We start from the raw sequence: 19235 nt of genomic DNA, 5'->3' as shown, positions 1-19235 counted from the left end.
TTCTTTTTAGGAAAGATAGGATGTTGCTGTTATTAGACTGTGCCGTCTGAGTTTGTTGTTGTGCCTGTACTTTTGCAAAAGGCTTAAAACCCAAACTATTGCGCCCAATGGTCTTGTAAGCATCCGCAATAATTTTCGGTAACTCACTGGGTTTCTCTTCCTCTTGGAGAAGGCGCAAAGCATTAGACACCTGAAAGTTAACCACATCTCACTTCACATTCACAAGTATGAGATCAGCAACTACATCAAAGACTCCGACAAGCCTCATTCCCAATTCAACCGCCGGCTGCAGGCCGTGCTCGCCTTGAACACGCTTAATCACAGAGGGCAGAACAGTCATAGAAGGTGTGCCGAAACACTTTGCATACACTACTGCGAATACTTTACCCCAATTCTCAAAATCAGTTACCTCTGGTATTAAGTATTTCTGCAAACTAATTGTTAGGATCCTGTGTTCTTCCACAGGAGTGGTATTAGGAAATACTGCTTCCAGCTGGTCAAATTTCTCTGCAAGCCAGTAAGGTAAATCATCCTTATTCTGAAGACGCTTGCCCATAACCAAATTAGCCATGACTGGACTAATTGACATCCTGACTGGGCCAGCTGGGTTTGCCGCAACCCCAGGTGCTCCCACCAAATTTCTCTGCAAGCCAGTAAGGTAAATCATCCTTATTCTGAAGACGCTTGCCCATAACCAAATTAGCCATGACTGGACTAATTGACATCCTGACTGGGCCAGCTGGGTTTGCCGCAACCCCAGGTGCTCCCACCTGGAGATTGCAGTAAACGTATTGGACTAGAGCCCTATGTACCCCAATTAAAGAGGTAAGCAAGACACGCAATTCGTCTACAGGGACTGCTAGATAACGTGGATGTGGTGTGTACCCGGCCAAAACTGGCCAAGTGGCCCCTGGAATCGACAAAGGGCCTAAACGGACCAGAGTCATGGGTGGGGGAGGGCGCCATTAAACCAAATATGGTGTTGCCATGCTGAAATCGGAACTTTGGGTGTCGCATATGGCCCATATGCTATAGGTACTGCAGAGGGAGTGTATGTATGAAACAAGCCATCATCCCCATTCACTGCCGGAAATGTTACCCAAGAGTAGAATACCTCAAAGTGATAATCTGGGTTAGAACCAATCACAAAAATAAGGCACTCCATATGCAGGAAAATGATGACGGAGTGGTGCGCGACTATGGGTGGCAATATCGACTGCAGGCATAAGGACAGAGAAAAGTATAACAACTTTTTTGTGAGGCAGCATTAAAGGGTCTGTAATTCAATAAAAAGAACCTTTTTATAGCCTCAAGCTTGAAGAAACCTATGAAGTATCAATATAGATAGGTTATGCCGTCACAACTGTTTATCCGGAGAATAGGAGTGAGGGTATTGTGGACAAGTACAAGCACTACTGAAGTGTCTCGAATAAAAGTACCAGACCAAACGTTAGGTGTGCCATGTTGCAGGGATTCTGCTCATGCACAGAACTATGCGCAGGAAACCAGGACCTCTGTGTATTGTGGTGTACCAAAAAGCCACTTCAGTGCCTAGAACACCAATCCGGCTTACAATAGTGTCTCATTCGTTCTCCGTACTACAGCGAAGCTACCAATGATTAGACAACCTAGAGCATGCGACTTAGTAAACTCTCTGGAATAGTGGGAATCTATAACACTCTTTCGCTCTTACACTTATACTAGTCCACAATGTGAGTAAACCGAGACACGGTATAGTTTTAAATGTTTGTTTTAACTAACGTGCTCCAAGATGCAGTACACTAGCCAATCCCACCTGCAAAATGCACAAGAATAATACAATCAGCATTGTTATAATTCCATAAAACACAAAAGGGGAAATCCTATTATAATGACAGTAGAAACAGGACTATAGCACCTTTACCACCCTCCTCGTGCTGGGAGCTATTTTATTATAATTATAGAAGACCTTTAGGCTTTGTCAGGGGGACCCTATACCTCCAGATGCAATGGATCACATCCCAGGACATATTAACATGTATGTTTACTTTACAGGTCAGGGAAAGAGAGGAGCAACAAAAGCAATATATAATGAACAAATTTCCCTCACGACCTATGTAATGACAGTGAAACCACTTCTATGATTTTACTATTATTATTTCACACAGTGTATGGCAACATCAACTTTTTTTCATTTATGTTTTTTATTTTCATTTTTTGATTTTTATAAGTACAAAAAAGTCGCATTCGTCAGTTTTTCATTTTTAACATGTACATTTTCTATAATTCATTTAATTAGATACACAGTAATTCATTTAAGACAATAAAAACATTTTGTCAGCCGTGCAGGGCCTTGCGTAATAAATCGCGTCTCTATCTGCGATCCCTCAGACGCAGAAAAAAAGAGTGACTGTAGTATGAATGAGAGAGTTTGTGTGTTGTGAGATTTAATTGTTTATCTTTATATGTTTTTCTGCACGGCTGACAAAATGTTTTTATTGTCTTAAATGAATTACTGTGTATCTAATTAAATGAATTATAGAAAATGTACATGTTAAAAATGAAAAACTGACGAATGCGACTTTTTTGTACTTATAAAAATCAAAAAATGAAAATAAAAAACATAAATGAAAAAAAGTTGATGTTGCCATACACTGTGTGAAATAATAATAGTAAAATCATAGAAGTGGTTTCACTGTCATTACATAGGTCGTGAGGGAAATTTGTTCATTATATATCACATCCCAGGACAATCACAGGTCATCTCAGTTGGAAAGGTTTTCTCCAAGTGCCCTTTCATTCATGTAATGCCATTTTAAAAAGCACCCGAGTTTTAGTTGGACAACTGTGCCTCCTGTTATGTCTTTGTGCGTGGGACTGACCAACGTGAATCAACAGCATCCATTGTTATTCGACCTTGAACACGCTGTGCAGACAGAGAACACAGTGTACATCTAGATATGTGACAATCAGACCGTTCTCATGTGCAGAAGGCAAGCCGCTGTTGCCGCTTTGTGTTTGTAAAGGATAGACCAGGTGGGCTCCTGAATGATTGAACTCATGGTTTCTCTCTTGATCTTTCATTGGTTTTCTTCCAAATGAGTCAGTGTACGTTTCATTTGCTAAGTGGGCCCAGGCTACCCAATGGATCTGCCTGGATGGTTCTAACTCTGACATGATTCCGTTCTCATGACTCTTGTAGAGTGCCATGCAATGTAGCAGAAAGACCAAAGCCTGCGCACACACAAGAAAAGGAGTCCCAACAGGGGCTGGCCATCTGGGCTGTACAGCTGCAGCTTCATTGAATGAGATGGCGGCCACCCGAGGAAGAAGCCCTTAAGCTTGGCTAACCTGCTGCTATCGACCAAGCCTTCCAGGATGGACTTGTCCCTTCACAGATGCCCACATTACTTTGCTGCTAATCTAGCAGTACCCTTCATCTAAGAATGTTTGGGCCCCCTAAAGCTGTCGTGCTTTTATCGGCCAAATTTGTCTGCATTTAATAAGTGAACATTAAGAATATTAAGTGGCACTTTGTGGAGCATTTAGAGTAAGAGCGAAGGTTTCATAACTTTGAAGTAGTTTTGCATCGCTAATACTGGTAGAGTTGCGTTGAGAGATACTAAGAGCACTACTACGGCTATAGCTCTCACTACCTCTGCTGGTGCTACAAGTTCTATTTACCCAAGTTGTACTGACAGTAATGCAATCCATATTTCAACTCCTACATTTATTTATTTTACTCCCTTATATAGTGCAGCGAATCATCCCCAAGGGGATCTCTCAGCGCCTGAAAAGTGGTCTTCTAATGAGCATAAGGATCTTAGAACAGCCTGGTCTGTTCCAATCAATGGGGGGCTAAATGAGAAAAAGCCCAACCTCCCATTTTGACTTTCTTAATTCTCCAGGTGCACAGGAGCTTGCGATTGCTAGATCTCAGCTGACACACGGGTATATAATATTCAAGTTTCTTCTTAAGATAAGAAGGGCCCGTCCCGTGGAGCGATGTAAACACAGTACGTAGAAGCTTAAAGATTGCTCGTTTTCTAATAGGAAGCCAGTGTAGTTGACGTAGAAGGGTGAAGAGATGGGGACAACGCATCACTGCACCAAATGGTGCTATAACTACTTCTGCGTACTCCAACAATAACTTGATGCCAGAACTGAGGCCCCTTCTTCTAGAAGTAGCGCATTATGTCCTACTAATACGGCTACTTCTATTGATGCCATTAAAACTGGTACGAGCACCTCTGTAATTTCTGCCTCGAGTGCTGCAACAATGAACGTTTTATTAGTAGTCTTATTGCAACTGTAGCCACTACTATTAGGACTACTGGGGTGTCTAGTACTGATGCAACTTTCACTGTACTGCACTACTGTTCATACTGCTACAGTTAATCTACAGCTACAGGTCAAAAGAAAGGCCTCATAAGATATCCTCCCCCTCATTTTGGTTCCTTTTTTCGTCTGTGGACAGATTACTTTGTGTTTGTAACTTGGTAAAGAAGTTACTCTTTGGCAGTTACTTTTAAAGTGCTTTTAGCAAGTCTGAACTTTATGACCCAGCATCACCAAAATGCCTTAGCCTTAATGTTTGCACCACAGGCGTGCCAACTGCGGAACCACATTGCCACAGCACCTGTATCCCTGAGGCACCATGAGGGAAAGGAATAGGATCCCCAGAATCTGCAAAGGTTGAAAACCTGGTATAAGTCAACGGGTACTATTCCTATCCCTCCCTCCCTCCATACCCCTCTCACCCCCCCTTCCAAAACCAAGGCTCAGGCTGACAAGTGCTAGAAATGGCAAGGGATGGGGCTCAGAGGAACACTCCCCTCCACGCCATTGGGCCCTTTGAATCGGAGAATATTTGCGTATGACAGGCCAGCGAGACCTGAGATTGATATTGCGATACACACACCAATGTCCTTAGGTTTGATCGAACACATTGACTTCAGCTGTGCATTGGTTTGTTAGTACTTTACCCAACAAGAGAGTAACGTATCTTGGGTAGTGTTGGCTTTATGAAGGTCTCCCTGAAGGGTAACTTCATATTACTTCAATAGCATTACTCCCCCCTGCACTCACTGCAACATTACCACTGCAACCAAACTACATAGAAACGTATTTTATATTTAAATGAATGTGAGGCTGGGGTTTGCGTTTGGGTAAGAAGTTTTTATTATGTTGATGTAACTTATGCCTCTTATTAGCATATAGGCAAGGTATTTTATAAAAAAGCTAGCTTGCATATACTTTACCACGAGATGAATGTTACTCGAGGCCAAATGTTTTAGACGAAGCCTAAGGCTTGTAATTATTTTTAACCTAGTTACATTTCAGTTAAGGGTAAGTTTTTTTTTTTTTAGTTTTACAGTTGGAACAAATGTTAGGGTTAGTGGTGGAGTGGGTGGGGCAGGGGGAGGTCTAAGTGAAGGTAGGTTCAGTGTTCGAGCTATGGTAATTCTAATGCTTGTGATGATGTTAAAATATAAATGTTGAGGTAATACCGGGTGGTAAGCCCCGCTATACAAATCAACCTAACAGGTAGGTGTCAGTGTGATGGTATGTCGTTGTCATAGATATTCAATTTACGAATTATGACTGTCCTAAAGACACAAATTAATGCAGATTTCTTTTACCTTCATCTGCTTGACTCCTCTATATAAAGTGCTCTGACCTATTGGATTTTTTCTGCGCTATACAAAAACTGCAGTAAAAATAAATGTATCCTACCTAACCGTTTTCTCAATACAAGGAAGTTTCACACCTAGTCTCCTGTTTCTTCGCTGTGGCAACCTCTAACATGCTTCTTTTAATTTGTAGTCTAATAGTATATTTTTGTCTTTCAGGGTTGTTGCACAGACCGAACGGGAGTCCCGGTTAGAGGCAGTGCGTGCTATCTTTCGGGCGGCTTACAGCAGCACCATTGGACTGAAGACGGCGACTCCAAGCCCCTCTGGAGCCATCGGTGGTCTTTTAGAACACTTTGCAAGGGGAGTTGGACTCAGAGGGCCGAGCTCTATTGTATGAACTCAAGCGCAGACGCCATCTTATCCTTCCCCTAAAACATGAAGGATGTAAGATTTTATAAGCCATAGGAACATCTTCGGAGAAGTCAACAGTTTGCTCTGCACCGGCTGGGTGGACCGCACTGTTCCAGACTGGTTTAATGTGATCACTGCCTTTCCCCTGCTACCCTACCACTGTGAATTTCCGACCGCCATTCTGCCTCAACTTTATATTTTTGAGACGTTTGCATGAGTTTCCTTAGCATTTATGGGCTATTGATCTTGGGGCTGGTTTCCCAGGCTTTCTGCTGGAGGAGAAGGGCCTTTCCACCTTGGCAAGGGAAGGCCTAACTAAATGGCACCTTTTCATCATAAATAAGTTTTTGTTTCAAAATGCACACTTCTTCCAGTTCTAAATTTGAGGAAAAGGTGTTTGGAAAGAGGTTAGGCTTGGGGAAAGGGGCACCCTAATAGATGCGTCGAACCGCTCAAATCAATATCCATGGATATGTTGGAGGAGTACAACATTGTGTCAAAGGAAACTGAAGATCTGGTCTCCCAGGCACTGGTGTGTCCGTTATTTATCGATCGTGTAGCAGTGATCTTGCTGCTATAAGAGCTTCCCTGAAGTTGGCCTGTTTCATACGTAAAGTTTAAGTCTAGTGACAATCCCTTCGGCATCGCCAAAGGGGGAAGTGGAACACTTCTGGGAAGATTCACACAATCGGTCCTCTTATTAAACCAGTTCCACTTTATAAAGTTTTCTGATCCACTGTGTTTAATTTATTATCTGCTCTGATCTTGCGCCTTAATAGTCAAAAGAATTTCCTCTATAAAATCTTACTTTGTTCGATGTTCCTTGCACGTTTAAAATGAGTTATCCACTTGGCAATTGGAAGTTTGGGAGTGGTATGCCCATGCTTTGCTGCAAACCCATTTAATTTCTTGATGCACTGCCGCTTAAATCAACCTTTGTGAGTTATTTCCATGCATCACACTCTTCTAAGAGCTCTGAAATGTGCTCTGGGACCCTATATATCAGGAGGGCTCAGCTGCTGCTTCCTTTAGAAGGCCATATACGTATTATTGTCCCTTTTAGTGGTGAATTGACAATCCCTCTGCTCAGTTCTACCTTTGAGCAGTTTGTGTTCTTTGCACAAATGCATCATTATCTTGAAGTTCAATGCAATTCTGAATTAAAAAAAAGATAACATTGTAAGTCTTATCCGGAGGGTTCTAATTTGTGATGTTTTCGTTTGCTACATTATTCGTAATCTTTAATGGACTTCGGTTGGCACCAATTGCCTCTGTATAATACTGCAAAATATTATGGTTTCAGCATTTTATCCTTTGTCAACAAATGCTCTTCTGTGTTCCCCCGTGCTGCGGTTTCACAATCAAACGAGCTCAACAAAAGGTATATAAATGATTGTACTACTCATGTAAACTTTTCCATCGTGCTGTTGGTTAAATCTCCATTCCAAACGTTGAGGTGGATTTTAAAAAGCATTGTTTGTGTACAGTGATCTGTTAGTCTCCAGTTTTTAGCAAATGCAGACTTAATTCTGTATATATGATTTCTTTATTTACCAATACTGGTTTTGAGCTTTTTTTTTTTTATTGAATTTTATAAAGTATTTTATTTCTTTAGAATTTCTGCTTGTCGAAGTCATTTTGTGATTCTCTTCGGTGGAGCAATTATATATTCGGCTTCTTCAGTACTTGCCACTGGTTTTGATTGGAAGTTGAATGCTCGTCAGCACAATTTTAGGAATTTCACTTGAGGATGTTCAGCCCGGCTCTACAGGATTAATTTTTAACAGCGTGCTGTAGTAGAAGCAACATCAAATTGATTTTTGACCCTGTAAGACCACCATCTCTACAGAACCGAAAATGCACTTCCCCAGGACTAACCGGTTAGTTTTCTTCTCACCCAGAGAAGGTTCCTGAACACAGTAAAGTCTCTTGTGGCCTTATTTATTTTTTCCCTATATAACGTTTTCTGACGTTTCTCTAACTTCTTTATTAGTGTCATCATAATAGTCTTGTACATTTTTATAGCGATAACTACCTAAGGGCATCCAATCCCGCGACTCATTCAACCGCCCTGATTAAAATAACGAGTTATGTTTTTAATGCCTTTCTGAACTACAACCTATAGGGACAGAAATGTGTACATGCCTGGAAAGTCTAAGGACAGATGCCCTACTTGGACAACACCTTCCCCAGCTCTGTCCTTTGAATTTGAGTGTGCTTTATACACATTGTGACCTCAACCAGATCTCCCTCTTTGGTTCACAAAGCAGTACATGGGATAGCCCCTCTGTCCCCACAAGCGCTTGACCGGCTGCAGGATTTGCAATCCAAAGTCAGACATTCAAATCTAATTTGTTACCATACTGGCAGAACATTCCCCTGTTGCAGCAGAATGGGAGAGAGGACTTCACCGAGGCATACCGTTGACTGCTCTAACCGAGGGGTACTGACTGAGATGCTTGTGTTATCCCAGAATTGATTTTGCTGGTACTAAATATAGGGCATTACTATAATGTGGTTTAGCGCCATGATGCTCCCTCCGGAGCGAACGCTGCGCTTTAGAAATACCCCTTCAAATATCAAAAATATCAAATCAAATTAGCAAAGAGAATTGCTGTTAAAGTGCTGACATTTTTCCAATAAGTTTGCTGTATCTCAGTGGCTGACCTCTGTAAGAGGAGGACCAGCATGCCTTATGTACATCCTGGAGCAAGCTTGACACCCTATGCATCTTCTTTTGAGGTACAGGAGCTGCTAGAACGATTGAGGCTCTGGCCTGCCTGACATCGAGCATCGCTTCTATATTCATAAACTCTTTGACGTCCAGCTCTTTCGAAGCCAGATGCCCGGACGTGGAGTACTTCAAAGTCCTTATTGATTTTCTTAGTATCTTACGCGAAGGTGATGCGATTACTGTTTTGACACCAGGTAGCAAACGTCTCTGGATGCCCAATAGTATGAGCCTGAAGGCAACGGTAAGCTGCTCAAAAGGACCACGCAGACTATGTGGACAGTCTTGGGTATTAGTCAAAACAGTACAAATGAGGCGTCCCTTAGTTTCTCAGTTGCTGGTTGGAAAAAGGGAAAGAAAAACCTTCCGCTGAGCCAGACACAGCAGTAGAGCTAGCAGCGGATTATGCTCTAAGTGGAAAAAGGGTCATCCTTTGCTTAGAGGAGTTGCTTTTTCAAACTATCTTCCACTTCATGCTTTTTACAACTGCCTCTTTACAGCGGTGAATGAAGAGACCGTGTCCTTTCCACTCGCATTATTTTAAGCAAACCAGATAAAGTTCTCAGAACAAAACACTGCAATGATCCGGTAAAAGAATCCGTCTACTCTCACAGGTAGGGAGGACATGTGTCCTGTTTAAAATACCTGAACGACTGAAAACAGTTTCCAGCCACCTCAACAGCTTGAGCAGGAAACCAATGCTTTGAAATTTGTAAGAATGCACAAATGAATTTGCCCAATCATTACACCAAACGAATTACTGTTTCTGCCAAAGAAGGAACATACCAAAAGGTGCATAAAAATACTTTTGTCACCTCAGACTAAATGGAAAAAAAAGCTCTACTAGACAAAAATCATGACCCTAAAAACTATCCCTGATTACTACTTTGTTCTAAAGATATTGGGGAAGGCAACACCCATGCAGCTGCAAACATTTATTCATGCCCAAAAAGCCTTGGAGAGTGACAATCAAAATACAAGAACATCCTTGCTGGATATGCAATCCTTCATAGCACATTTGAGTGATGCAACATGACTGCTTCCAGTCCTGCAAAGATGGGTTTAGGTCCATCTGAACTACTAGAGTAAAGAGAAATGCCAAGCTGAACTTGTGGGTATCGATCCAGTCACCAAGGTAAAACAATAACTCCTAATGTCCTCTTTCTTATCGGATAGGACTCAGCAGGTCTGGCTGCCTCCCCATGCCTCTGAGCCTAAACCTCTGCTCACAGGTGTCCCGCAGGGATCAACTCTTAGCCCCTTACTGTTCAATGTTTACATCACTCCCCTGGTTTATCTAGCGGAACAGTTTGGGGCTAAGATCATAGGGTATGCAGATGATACCCAACTGCTGTTCACCTGGCCGGACGCCGATCTAGATACATCTATGGTCCACTTGTGTTTGTCCTCTGTATTTCGCTGGTTAACGCAGGCCCAGCTGAAGTGTAACGAGGACAAATCAGAGGTGCTTTTTTATGGCTCTTTTCCCCTCCCGTTTAGGAGCTCACTGTGGCCTTCTAACATTCCTGGCCCTAAGGAGATGGGGAGCCCTGCCAAAAACCTTGGCATCTGGTTCGCGGAGGACCTTAAATTTGAGCATCATATTAAGAAGCTTACCGGCACCTGCTTCGCCACATTGAGAATGCTTCGCAAATTCTTCCCCCTGCTCCCCAGGGATGCGAGGGAGTCGGTTGCTCGGGCGCTCATCTTGGCGAGGTTGGATTATGCCAATGCACTGTTTAGTGGCATTCCTGCCTATCTGGTGCAGCGCCTGCAAATTATTCAGAATGCGGCCGTCCGTCTATTATTTAACATACCTAGATGGAAGAGCGTTCGCGCGGAGATGCGCACGCTCCATTGGCTCCCCGTTAAACAGCGCATTGTGTTTAAATCTCTGGTGCTGGCATTTCGGGCAACCCATGATCAAGGCCCCCTTTATCTGAGAAAGAGATTTATCAGCTATGTCCCTGCACGTACCCTGAGATCTTCTACTCTGTTTAAACTGTCCCTCCCACGCTTTAAACGTGCCAGACTTGGGGGCCAGTTGATTTCTGTGACTGTGGCCCGGGCCTGGAACGCTCTCCTTTCCATCTGCGTTCCATGCCTACAGTGGCGGCATTCAAAAAACACTTGAAAACCCACCTCTTCAAGAGTACAATCTGATGTGTCCTTTTTTTTTTTTTTTTCTTTCTCTGTGCTCTGCTGTCTGTTTCTTCTTCCCTCTTTTCGCGCCAGGATACTCCCCAGTAATGGAGCGCATTATAAAATGGTTTAATAATAATAATAATAATAATAATGTCAGCTCCAAAGTAGGTGGCAGTAAGAAAGCACAAATAAACAAGGTAAAAAACGTAGAAGTTATTTTTCACCGCAAAGTGTCCTTAGACCGCTAAATAAATGTATCTGTCTGGAATTGTAAAGCACAGCTCTTCACCCGCGAGTGTATATAGACGTAGGTGCATTCTGATTTCGTCATCCCCCAAGTTCTTGTCTGTCACTTTCTCAGTTCAGAGAATTTTGAATTTTATTATTTCGGAGAAAAACAGTAAAATGAGGGGGAAAACAATTACCTTGTGTTATGGGAGAGACGGTGTACGTATATGCCACTTTTGGGTGGGCACCCCCAAATTTTGTGACTGATTTGGCTGTTTTGTCGACTCGGAGTGCAATGATACCTGCCAACCAGACCTCGGTGCCTGTACCCTCACATTGAATTGTTCTCTACCCAAATGGCTGAACTAGCTTGCCAGTAAATCCCTAGCAAATGGTGTTGGACAGGCCACATGAAGGGCTCGCTCCCTCCCCGCAGGACGGCCCGGGCCACCGTCAGCACCATTGCCCGGCCCAGCCGCCATCTTGGACACGGCACCACGCGGCCGCGCGGCCTCAGCCCGACCCCAACCCTGGGCCTGGCCAGGCCCCGACATCCCGGCACCACCCTCCACCCAGGAGGTGAACGGCCCACTTGGCAGGTCAATGGGAGTACGAAGTGTCGACGGCTCTCCCCCGCCAGGTGCCTAGCACCCCCAGCCTCCTCGGGCGCTGGCTCCACCCCCCTGCTGGGTGTCTGGACTCCCTCATCCCAGACCTCCCGACCTCCAAGAGCGAGGGTCCGGACATCAAAGGGCGCCAGACCTATAACTGAGGCAGCCCCAGGACAGGAAGGCAGTTGTATCCTGGAGTCGAGAGACACCGCGACGAACTCATCCTTGACGGACTGTTGGCGCTGCCACAGCCCTGCCTTGTGAACTATTGTCCTGCCTGCTGGCGCTGCCGCGGCCCTCTGCAACCTTCATCCTCGTGGGACCTGCTGGCGCTGCCGCGGCCCTCTGCAACCTGCATTCTCGTGGGACCTGCTGGCGCTGCCGCGGCCCGTTGTAACCTTCATCCTCGTGGGACCTGCTGGCGCTGCCGCGGCCCGTTGCAACCTGCATTCTCGTGGGACCTGCTGGCGCTGCCGCGGCCCGTTGTAACCTTCATCCTCGTTGGGACCTGCTGGCGCTGCCGCGGCCCGTGCCACCTACGACCTCTTCGGGACCTGCCGGCGCTGCCGCGGTCTGACCCATCCGAACACCGAGCTCGAGGATTGTGAGCTATCACCGTTACACACCCGTACCCGTGGGTACCAAGACTGTCCCGCTACCCCCTTCCCTTACTAGAGACTAGAATTGAGAGGATCATCGTGTCCTGATCGCCCTGTATCGTACCACTCTACTACCCGAAGTGCCTATAAAAGGTGTTACCATAAGCTTTGTGTGGTGTCCATCTGTGGGGGGGAAGTTACCTGTCTGTGCGATCACTGTGCTCGGCCGACCCTCCAGGTCCCCGTCTAACATTGGTGGCTAGCGGCGCGATCCGAACCAACGCGTACCGTACAGACAGTAACTCACCCTACGACTAAAACCACAATGACGACCAAAGAGAGCGGATCGGCGGAGAAGTTCCAGATGGAAAAGCTGGAAGAATACAACCACTGAGAGCTCAAACAATTTTGCATGGACTTAGGCATTGCTACCACCGGGCTAAGCACAAAAGAAGACTTCAAAAACGCCCTAGAGGCCTGGACAGAGACAAATACCGCAACCCCCCGGGACCCCGCAGCCCCGGAAGTCAACACCACCCGGACGGAGGAACGGAGACCAGGCCCCTCCCATGAAGAGATCCAGGAGCGGGAAAAAAATAGATTACACGAGTTAGACTTGGCACGACTCAGATTAGACGGAGAATTGAAACTGGCGGAACAAAAAATAAACTTAGAACACTTACGGCTCAGAGAAGAGCGAGAGGAAAAACAGAGACAGAGAGACCTCGAAGAAAAAAGACTGGCATACGAGCACGAGTGCAAACTAGCGGAGATAGAAATACGCAAACTGAACAAAAACCTAGGGGTGCCCGAGCAACCGCACTCCCCGGGTCCTACCGAGCAGAAGGTCCACATCCCCAAGGATGTGGTCCGAGAATATCACCGGAACGACGACATACAGCAGTGGTTCAAAGCCTATGAGATTGCCATGACCGCCCACCGGGTCGCTCGAAGTGACTGGGGAGCCGGTCTATGGGGGAGATTCGTCAACGAGGGTCGTGATGCCCTGCTGCAGCTTCCGGACCATCAAATGACGTCCTATGACCATATGAAGGCCGCCCTCCTCAGTCGATATGGACTTACACCCGAAATGTACCGCCAGAGGTTCCGCAACTGCACCCGGATCCCAGGTACGACGTGGTTGGAATACGTGAACTATTTCAGCCGAGCCTTCGAGGGGTGGATCAAGGGTAACAACGTAACCACTTACGAACAACTCTTCAATCTCATTGTATGGGAGCACCTCTCCAACAACTGCTTTGTCGAGCTCAGGCAGCACCTCCTCGACAGTAAATTGACTGAACCCCGGCAGCTCGCCACCGAGGCTGACCGGTGGGAGAGCACCCGAGTGGCCCGGAGTGGGCCGAATGAGCAGAACAGAACCAACCAAGGTCACCATCGTCCCCGAGGAGGAGGAGGAGGCCCGGGCCGGGGCAGAGACGCCGCCCCGGCCGCACCCACTAACGCCACCCCGGCTCCAGCAGGCCGGGGAAACCCCCCGATGCGCCCGGGGTTCCGAGCTAACGTGACGTGTCATCGATGCCAGCGAGTCGGCCACTATGCCAGTGACCCGACCTGCCCGAAGAACCAGGTCCCCGGGCCCCGCCAGATGGCGGCCGCCGCCCTGGGAGAAGAACAAATCTCCGAAGACACGGAGACCTATGAGTCGGAGCAGTTAGAGTGGGAACCCGCCGCCATGACCCTGGCATGCCTGGGAGGAAGAGACATGGTCCCGCGGACTCCCCTGCCCGCCAACACTCGGAAGTACAGCCAATGGGTGAGCATCAATGGGCGCAAGGCCGAGGCCCTGCGTGACACCGGGGCCAGTGTGACGGCCGTCCGCTGTCACCTGGTGACCCCAGAACAAATCCTACCAAACGTACTTTGCCCCGTCCGATCGGCAGACAACTCGGAGAGCCTGTGTCGGATGGCCTGCGTCCCCTTCGAATGGGGAGGAGTGTCCGGCATGCTGAAAGTAACTGTCCGTGACGATGCCCCCGTAGACTGCCTCCTGGGGAACGATCTCGAGAGCTCCCCGTGGGCCGCTGTGGAAAGAAGAGAGCATCTGGGGATGTTGGGTCTCCCGGACTGGGCATGCGTAACAACCCGGTCCATGGCCACCCGCACCATCCCTAGACCAGAAGAACCAGAATGGGCAGCGCCTCCGCCCTCGATCACTCCAGAAGAAGACTTCCTCCAGACCGACCACCCGGACCCCACCCCAGAGGGGTCCACACAGCCCCCCGAGCTTCCCGACCTGGCTCAGTGGCGTCAAGAAGGGGGGCCCACCCAGGAACAATTCCGGCAGGAGCAAAAGACCTGCCCCTCCCTCGAGGGATTGCGACAGCAAGCGCTCGCCCAGAGCCAAGGAGACACCACCGGGGCCCACTGGGTTTATTGGGACAATGATCTCTTGTACAGCGAACAGAAAATCGCAGAACTGGGGGCCGGGCGAGTGCTGGTGGTGCCCCTCCACTTCAGAGACTTCCTGTTGAACCTAGCCCACGATGTCCCCCTGGCCGGGCACCTGGGCCAAGACAAGACCTACCACCGCCTGGTGACTCACTTTTTTTGGCCCAAAATGAGGACCGACGTATCCAACCATTGCCGGTCCTGCCCGACCTGCCAGGCCAGTGGGAAGAGCGGCCGCAAACTCAAGGCACCCCTACAACCATTCCCCGTGGTGACCACCCCGTTCGAAAGGGTGGGAATAGACATTGTGGGGCCCCTGGACGCCCGAACAGCACAGGGACATCGCTTCATCCTGGTCCTGGTGGATCACGCTACCCGCTATCCTGAGGCGGTCCCCCTTCGTACGATAACAGCCCCAGTAGTGGGTTGAGCCTTGATGGGGATCTTCTCTCGAGTGGGCTTCCCCCGAGAAGTCGTCAGCGACAGGGGTACGAACTTTATCTCAAAATACATGAAGTCCCTCTGGCAACAGTGTGGGGTCACCTACCGATTCACGACCCCCTATCACCCTCAAGGGAACGGACTGGTTGAGCGGTTCAACCGCACGCTCAAAGGGATGATTGGGGGATTGGAAGAGCCCCTCCGTCGCCAGTGGGATGTGCTACTACCGTGCCTTCTCTTTGCCTACCGAGAAGTCCCCCAGAAGTCCCTCGGCTTCAGCCCTTTCGAACTCTTGTATGGACACCCGGTGCGAGGCCCGCTCAGCCTAGTCAAAGAAGGCTGGGAAATGCCCCCTCTAAAGAACCCTCCAGATGTTTTCAAGTACCTCCTAACCCTCCGCAACCAGACCGGAAGGTTCAGAGAGATGGCAAAAGCAAACCTGGAGGCCAGTCGGGAGGACATGAAAAGGTGGTACGATAGAAATGCATCCTCCATCGAATTTGAACCCGGTCAACAAGTGTGGGTAATGTCTCCCACCGAACCATGCGCCCTGCAAGACAAATGGACGGGGCCCTTCAAAGTAATCGAGCGCAAGAGCCCTGTCACCTATCTCATCGATATGGAATCTTCCCGAAACCCTCTCCGGGTCCTCCACGCTAATAGACTGAAACCCCACTTTGTACGCTCCGAACTCAGCCTCCTGATGGCAACCGACAATGGAACCGAGGAGGACTCCGAACCCCTCCCTGACCTCCTACGGTCACGGGAGAAGGACGGCTCCGTGGACGGGGTCCGACTCTCGGAGGCCCTCACCCTGGAACAGCGCCAAGGCTGCCGAGTCCTCCTGCTACAGTTCTCCACCCTGTTCTCCCTCACCCCAGGGGTCACCCCCTGGTGCTTACACGACGTGGACACGGGAGACAGTCCCCCTATCCGCCATCGGGCCTACCGCGTACCAGATCGGGTACGGGCCTGCATCCAAGAGGAGGTGGCCAAGATGCTCACCCTCGGGATCATCGAGCCCTCAGACAGCCCCTGGGCCAGCCCAGTGGTACTGGTCCCCAAAGCGGCCGCCCCCGGCGCCACGCCGGAGCTCCGGTTCTGCGTCGACTACCGGGGCTTGAATGCGGTCACCAGAACAGACGCACACCCCATCCCCCGAGCAGATGAACTAATCGACCGCATGGGAGCTGCCCGCTACCTCAGCATCTTCGACCTGACAGCGGGCTACTGGCAGATCGGTCTCACACCCCGGGCCCAAGAACGATCTGCATTCTCTACCCCGGATGGCCACTATCACTTCAAGGTCATGCCATTCGGCATGAAGAATGCCCCAGCAACCTTTCAGCGGCTAGTAAACCAGGTCCTGGCAGGACTCGAAGGATTCAGCGCCGCCTACCTGGACGATATCGCTGTGTACAGCCACCACTGGTCCGACCACCTCCACCACCTCCGAGAGGTGCTACAGGCCCTCCAACGAGCTGGCCTCACGATCAAGGCCAGCAAATGCCAAATTGGCCAGGGGTCCGTGACCTATCTCGGGCACCAGGTGGGAAGCGGTCTGGTGGCCCCTCTGCAACTCAAGATCGCGGCCATCCAGTCGTGGCAGTCCCCCATCACCCAGACCGAGGTCCGCGCCTTCTTGGGACTCACGGGCTACTACCGACGGTTCGTGAGGGACTATGGCAGCATCGTAGGGCCCCTCACGGAACTCACCTCCAAAAACCAACCAAAGAAGGTCAACTGGACCCCCGACTGTCAAGCGGCCTTCGAGAAGCTGAAGGCCGCCATGTGCTCCGCCCCGGTGCTCCAGGCCCCCGACTACAGTCGGGAATTTATCGTCCAAACAGATGCCTCCGACCATGGCGTTGGGGCAGTCCTTTCCCAGCTGAACCCCGAAGGACTTGACCAGCCAGTGGCTTTCATCAGCAGACGGCTCCTGGCCCGAGAACGACGCTGGAGCACCATCGAGAGGGAGGCCTTCGCCGTGGTGTGGGCCCTCAAAAAGCTCCGGCCTTATCTCTTCGGCACCCACTTCCGGGTCCAGACCGATCATCGACCCCTGCAATGGCTCATGCAGATGCGGGGGGAAAACCCGAAACTACTACGTTGGTCCATCTCCCTGCAGGGGATGGACTTCACTGTGGAACATCGACCCGGCCAAGACCACGCCAACGCGGATGGCCTGTCCCGCTTTTTCCGCCTCGACGAGGAGAGTCCCCAAGAAGATGGGTGACTCTCCCCGCCTTCAGCTGGGGGGGACGCATGTTGGACAGGCCACATGAAGGGCTCGCTCCCTCCCCGCAGGACAGGGCCCGGGCCACCGTCAGCACCATTGCCCGGCCCAGCCGCCATCTTGGACACGGCACCACGCGGCCGCGCGGCCTCAGCCCGACCCCAACCCTGGGCCTGGCCAGGCCCCGACATCCCGGCACCACCCTCCACCCAGGAGGTGAACGGCCCACTTGGCAGGTCAATGGGAGTACGAAGTGTCGACGGCTCTCCCCCGCCAGGTGCCGAGCACCCCCAGCCTCCTCGGGCGCTGGCTCCACCCCCCTGCTGGGTGTCTGGACTCCCTCATCCCAGACCTCCCGACCTCCAAGAGCGAGGGTCCGGACATCAAAGGGCGCCAGACCTATAACTGAGGCAGCCCCAGGACAGGAAGGCAGTTGTATCCTGGAGTCGAGAGACACCGCGACGAACTCATCCTTGACGGACTGTTGGCGCTGCCACAGCCCTGCCTTGTGAACTATTGTCCTGCCTGCTGGCGCTGCCGCGGCCCTCTGCAACCTTCATCCTCGTGGGACCTGCTGGCGCTGCCGCGGCCCTCTGCAACCTGCATTCTCGTGGGACCTGCTGGCGCTGCCGCGGCCCGTTGTAACCTTCATCCTCGTGGGACCTGCTGGCGCTGCCGCGGCCCGTTGCAACCTGCATTCTCGTGGGACCTGCTGGCGCTGCCGCGGCCCGTTGTAACCTTCATCCTCGTTGGGACCTGCTGGCGCTGCCGCGGCCCGTGCCACCTACGACCTCTTCGGGACCTGCCGGCGCTGCCGCGGTCTGACCCATCCGAACACCGAGCTCGAGGATTGTGAGCTATCACCGTTACACACCCGTACCCGTGGGTACCAAGACTGTCCCGCTACCCCCTTCCCTTACTAGAGACTAGAATTGAGAGGATCATCGTGTCCTGATCGCCCTGTATCGTACCACTCTACTACCCGAAGTGCCTATAAAAGGTGTTACCATAAGCTTTGTGTGGTGTCCATCTGTGGGGGGGAAGTTACCTGTCTGTGCGATCACTGTGCTCGGCCGACCCTCCAGGTCCCCGTCTAACAAATGGTACCCAGGTATGTAAGCTAGAGGGACCCCTCCCCAGTGATTGCAGCACTGGTTTTGCCACCCTGTGTGGGACGAGTACAACGAGACGCCCAGCCAGCCATTTGCAGGCTGGAAGAGCTGCCACGATGTACTCCATTCAAAGCAATGACGAGGCCAGACGTCGTCCAGAGATGTGTAAGTTACCCCTATGGCAGGGCTAGCAAGTCCAAAGGCAGAGTGCAACCGATCTCATTGGTCAGAAAATGTTTTTCACATGCTCTGGTAGTACAATCGGTAAACTGTCGTTGTTCAGTATTGAAAAATGTAGTCTCCCAATTGGCGAGTGCAAAGTTACATGCTGACTCCTCAGCTGTGCTAACTCGAACGGTGCAACCAAGGTGTGCCATCCAAGGTTTCAAACAACTTATTACCCTTACCCTGCCTTGATTCTCAGGTCGAAATTAACAAGTTGCAGTGTGCAGCTTTATTTGTTGCCTTCAGTCCCCCTGTGGCTGTACTGGTTGCACATAGGGGTTCTATGGCCGAGAACTTTCTGCCATTATGGTGGTCCTGTAGCAGATGCATCTTGCTACCTTCCTGAGGAGACGTGCTACCGACTCCCAGGAAAGGTTACAATACGGGCGTGCTCTGGAAGGAGGGGTCTGCTCCTTCCTTGCAGAAGCCACACTAGTTGGCCCAAAAAGGCGAGCTTTGAAAGAGAAGC

General features: G+C 49.6%; 1 protein-coding gene across 2 annotated transcripts in view; it reads left to right on the top strand.

The window, feature by feature from the left end:
* MTMR14 (myotubularin related protein 14) overlaps positions 1-7643 on the top strand; it is a 200769-nt gene extending 193126 nt beyond the window's left edge. For both annotated transcript variants that reach the window (XM_078661856.1, XM_078661855.1), the window contains one exon: positions 5832-7643. In XM_078661856.1, the coding sequence (XP_078517982.1) occupies positions 5832-6012 (181 nt within the window). In that variant the 3' untranslated portion in view covers positions 6013-7643. The remainder of the gene's footprint in view (positions 1-5831) is intronic.
* Positions 7644-19235: the final 11592 nt, after the last annotated feature.

This window comes from Lissotriton helveticus, chromosome 9 (genome assembly GCF_964261635.1).
Source record: "Lissotriton helveticus chromosome 9, aLisHel1.1, whole genome shotgun sequence".
NCBI lineage: Eukaryota > Metazoa > Chordata > Amphibia > Caudata > Salamandridae > Lissotriton > Lissotriton helveticus.
This window is presented reverse-complemented; position numbering and strand designations above follow the sequence as displayed.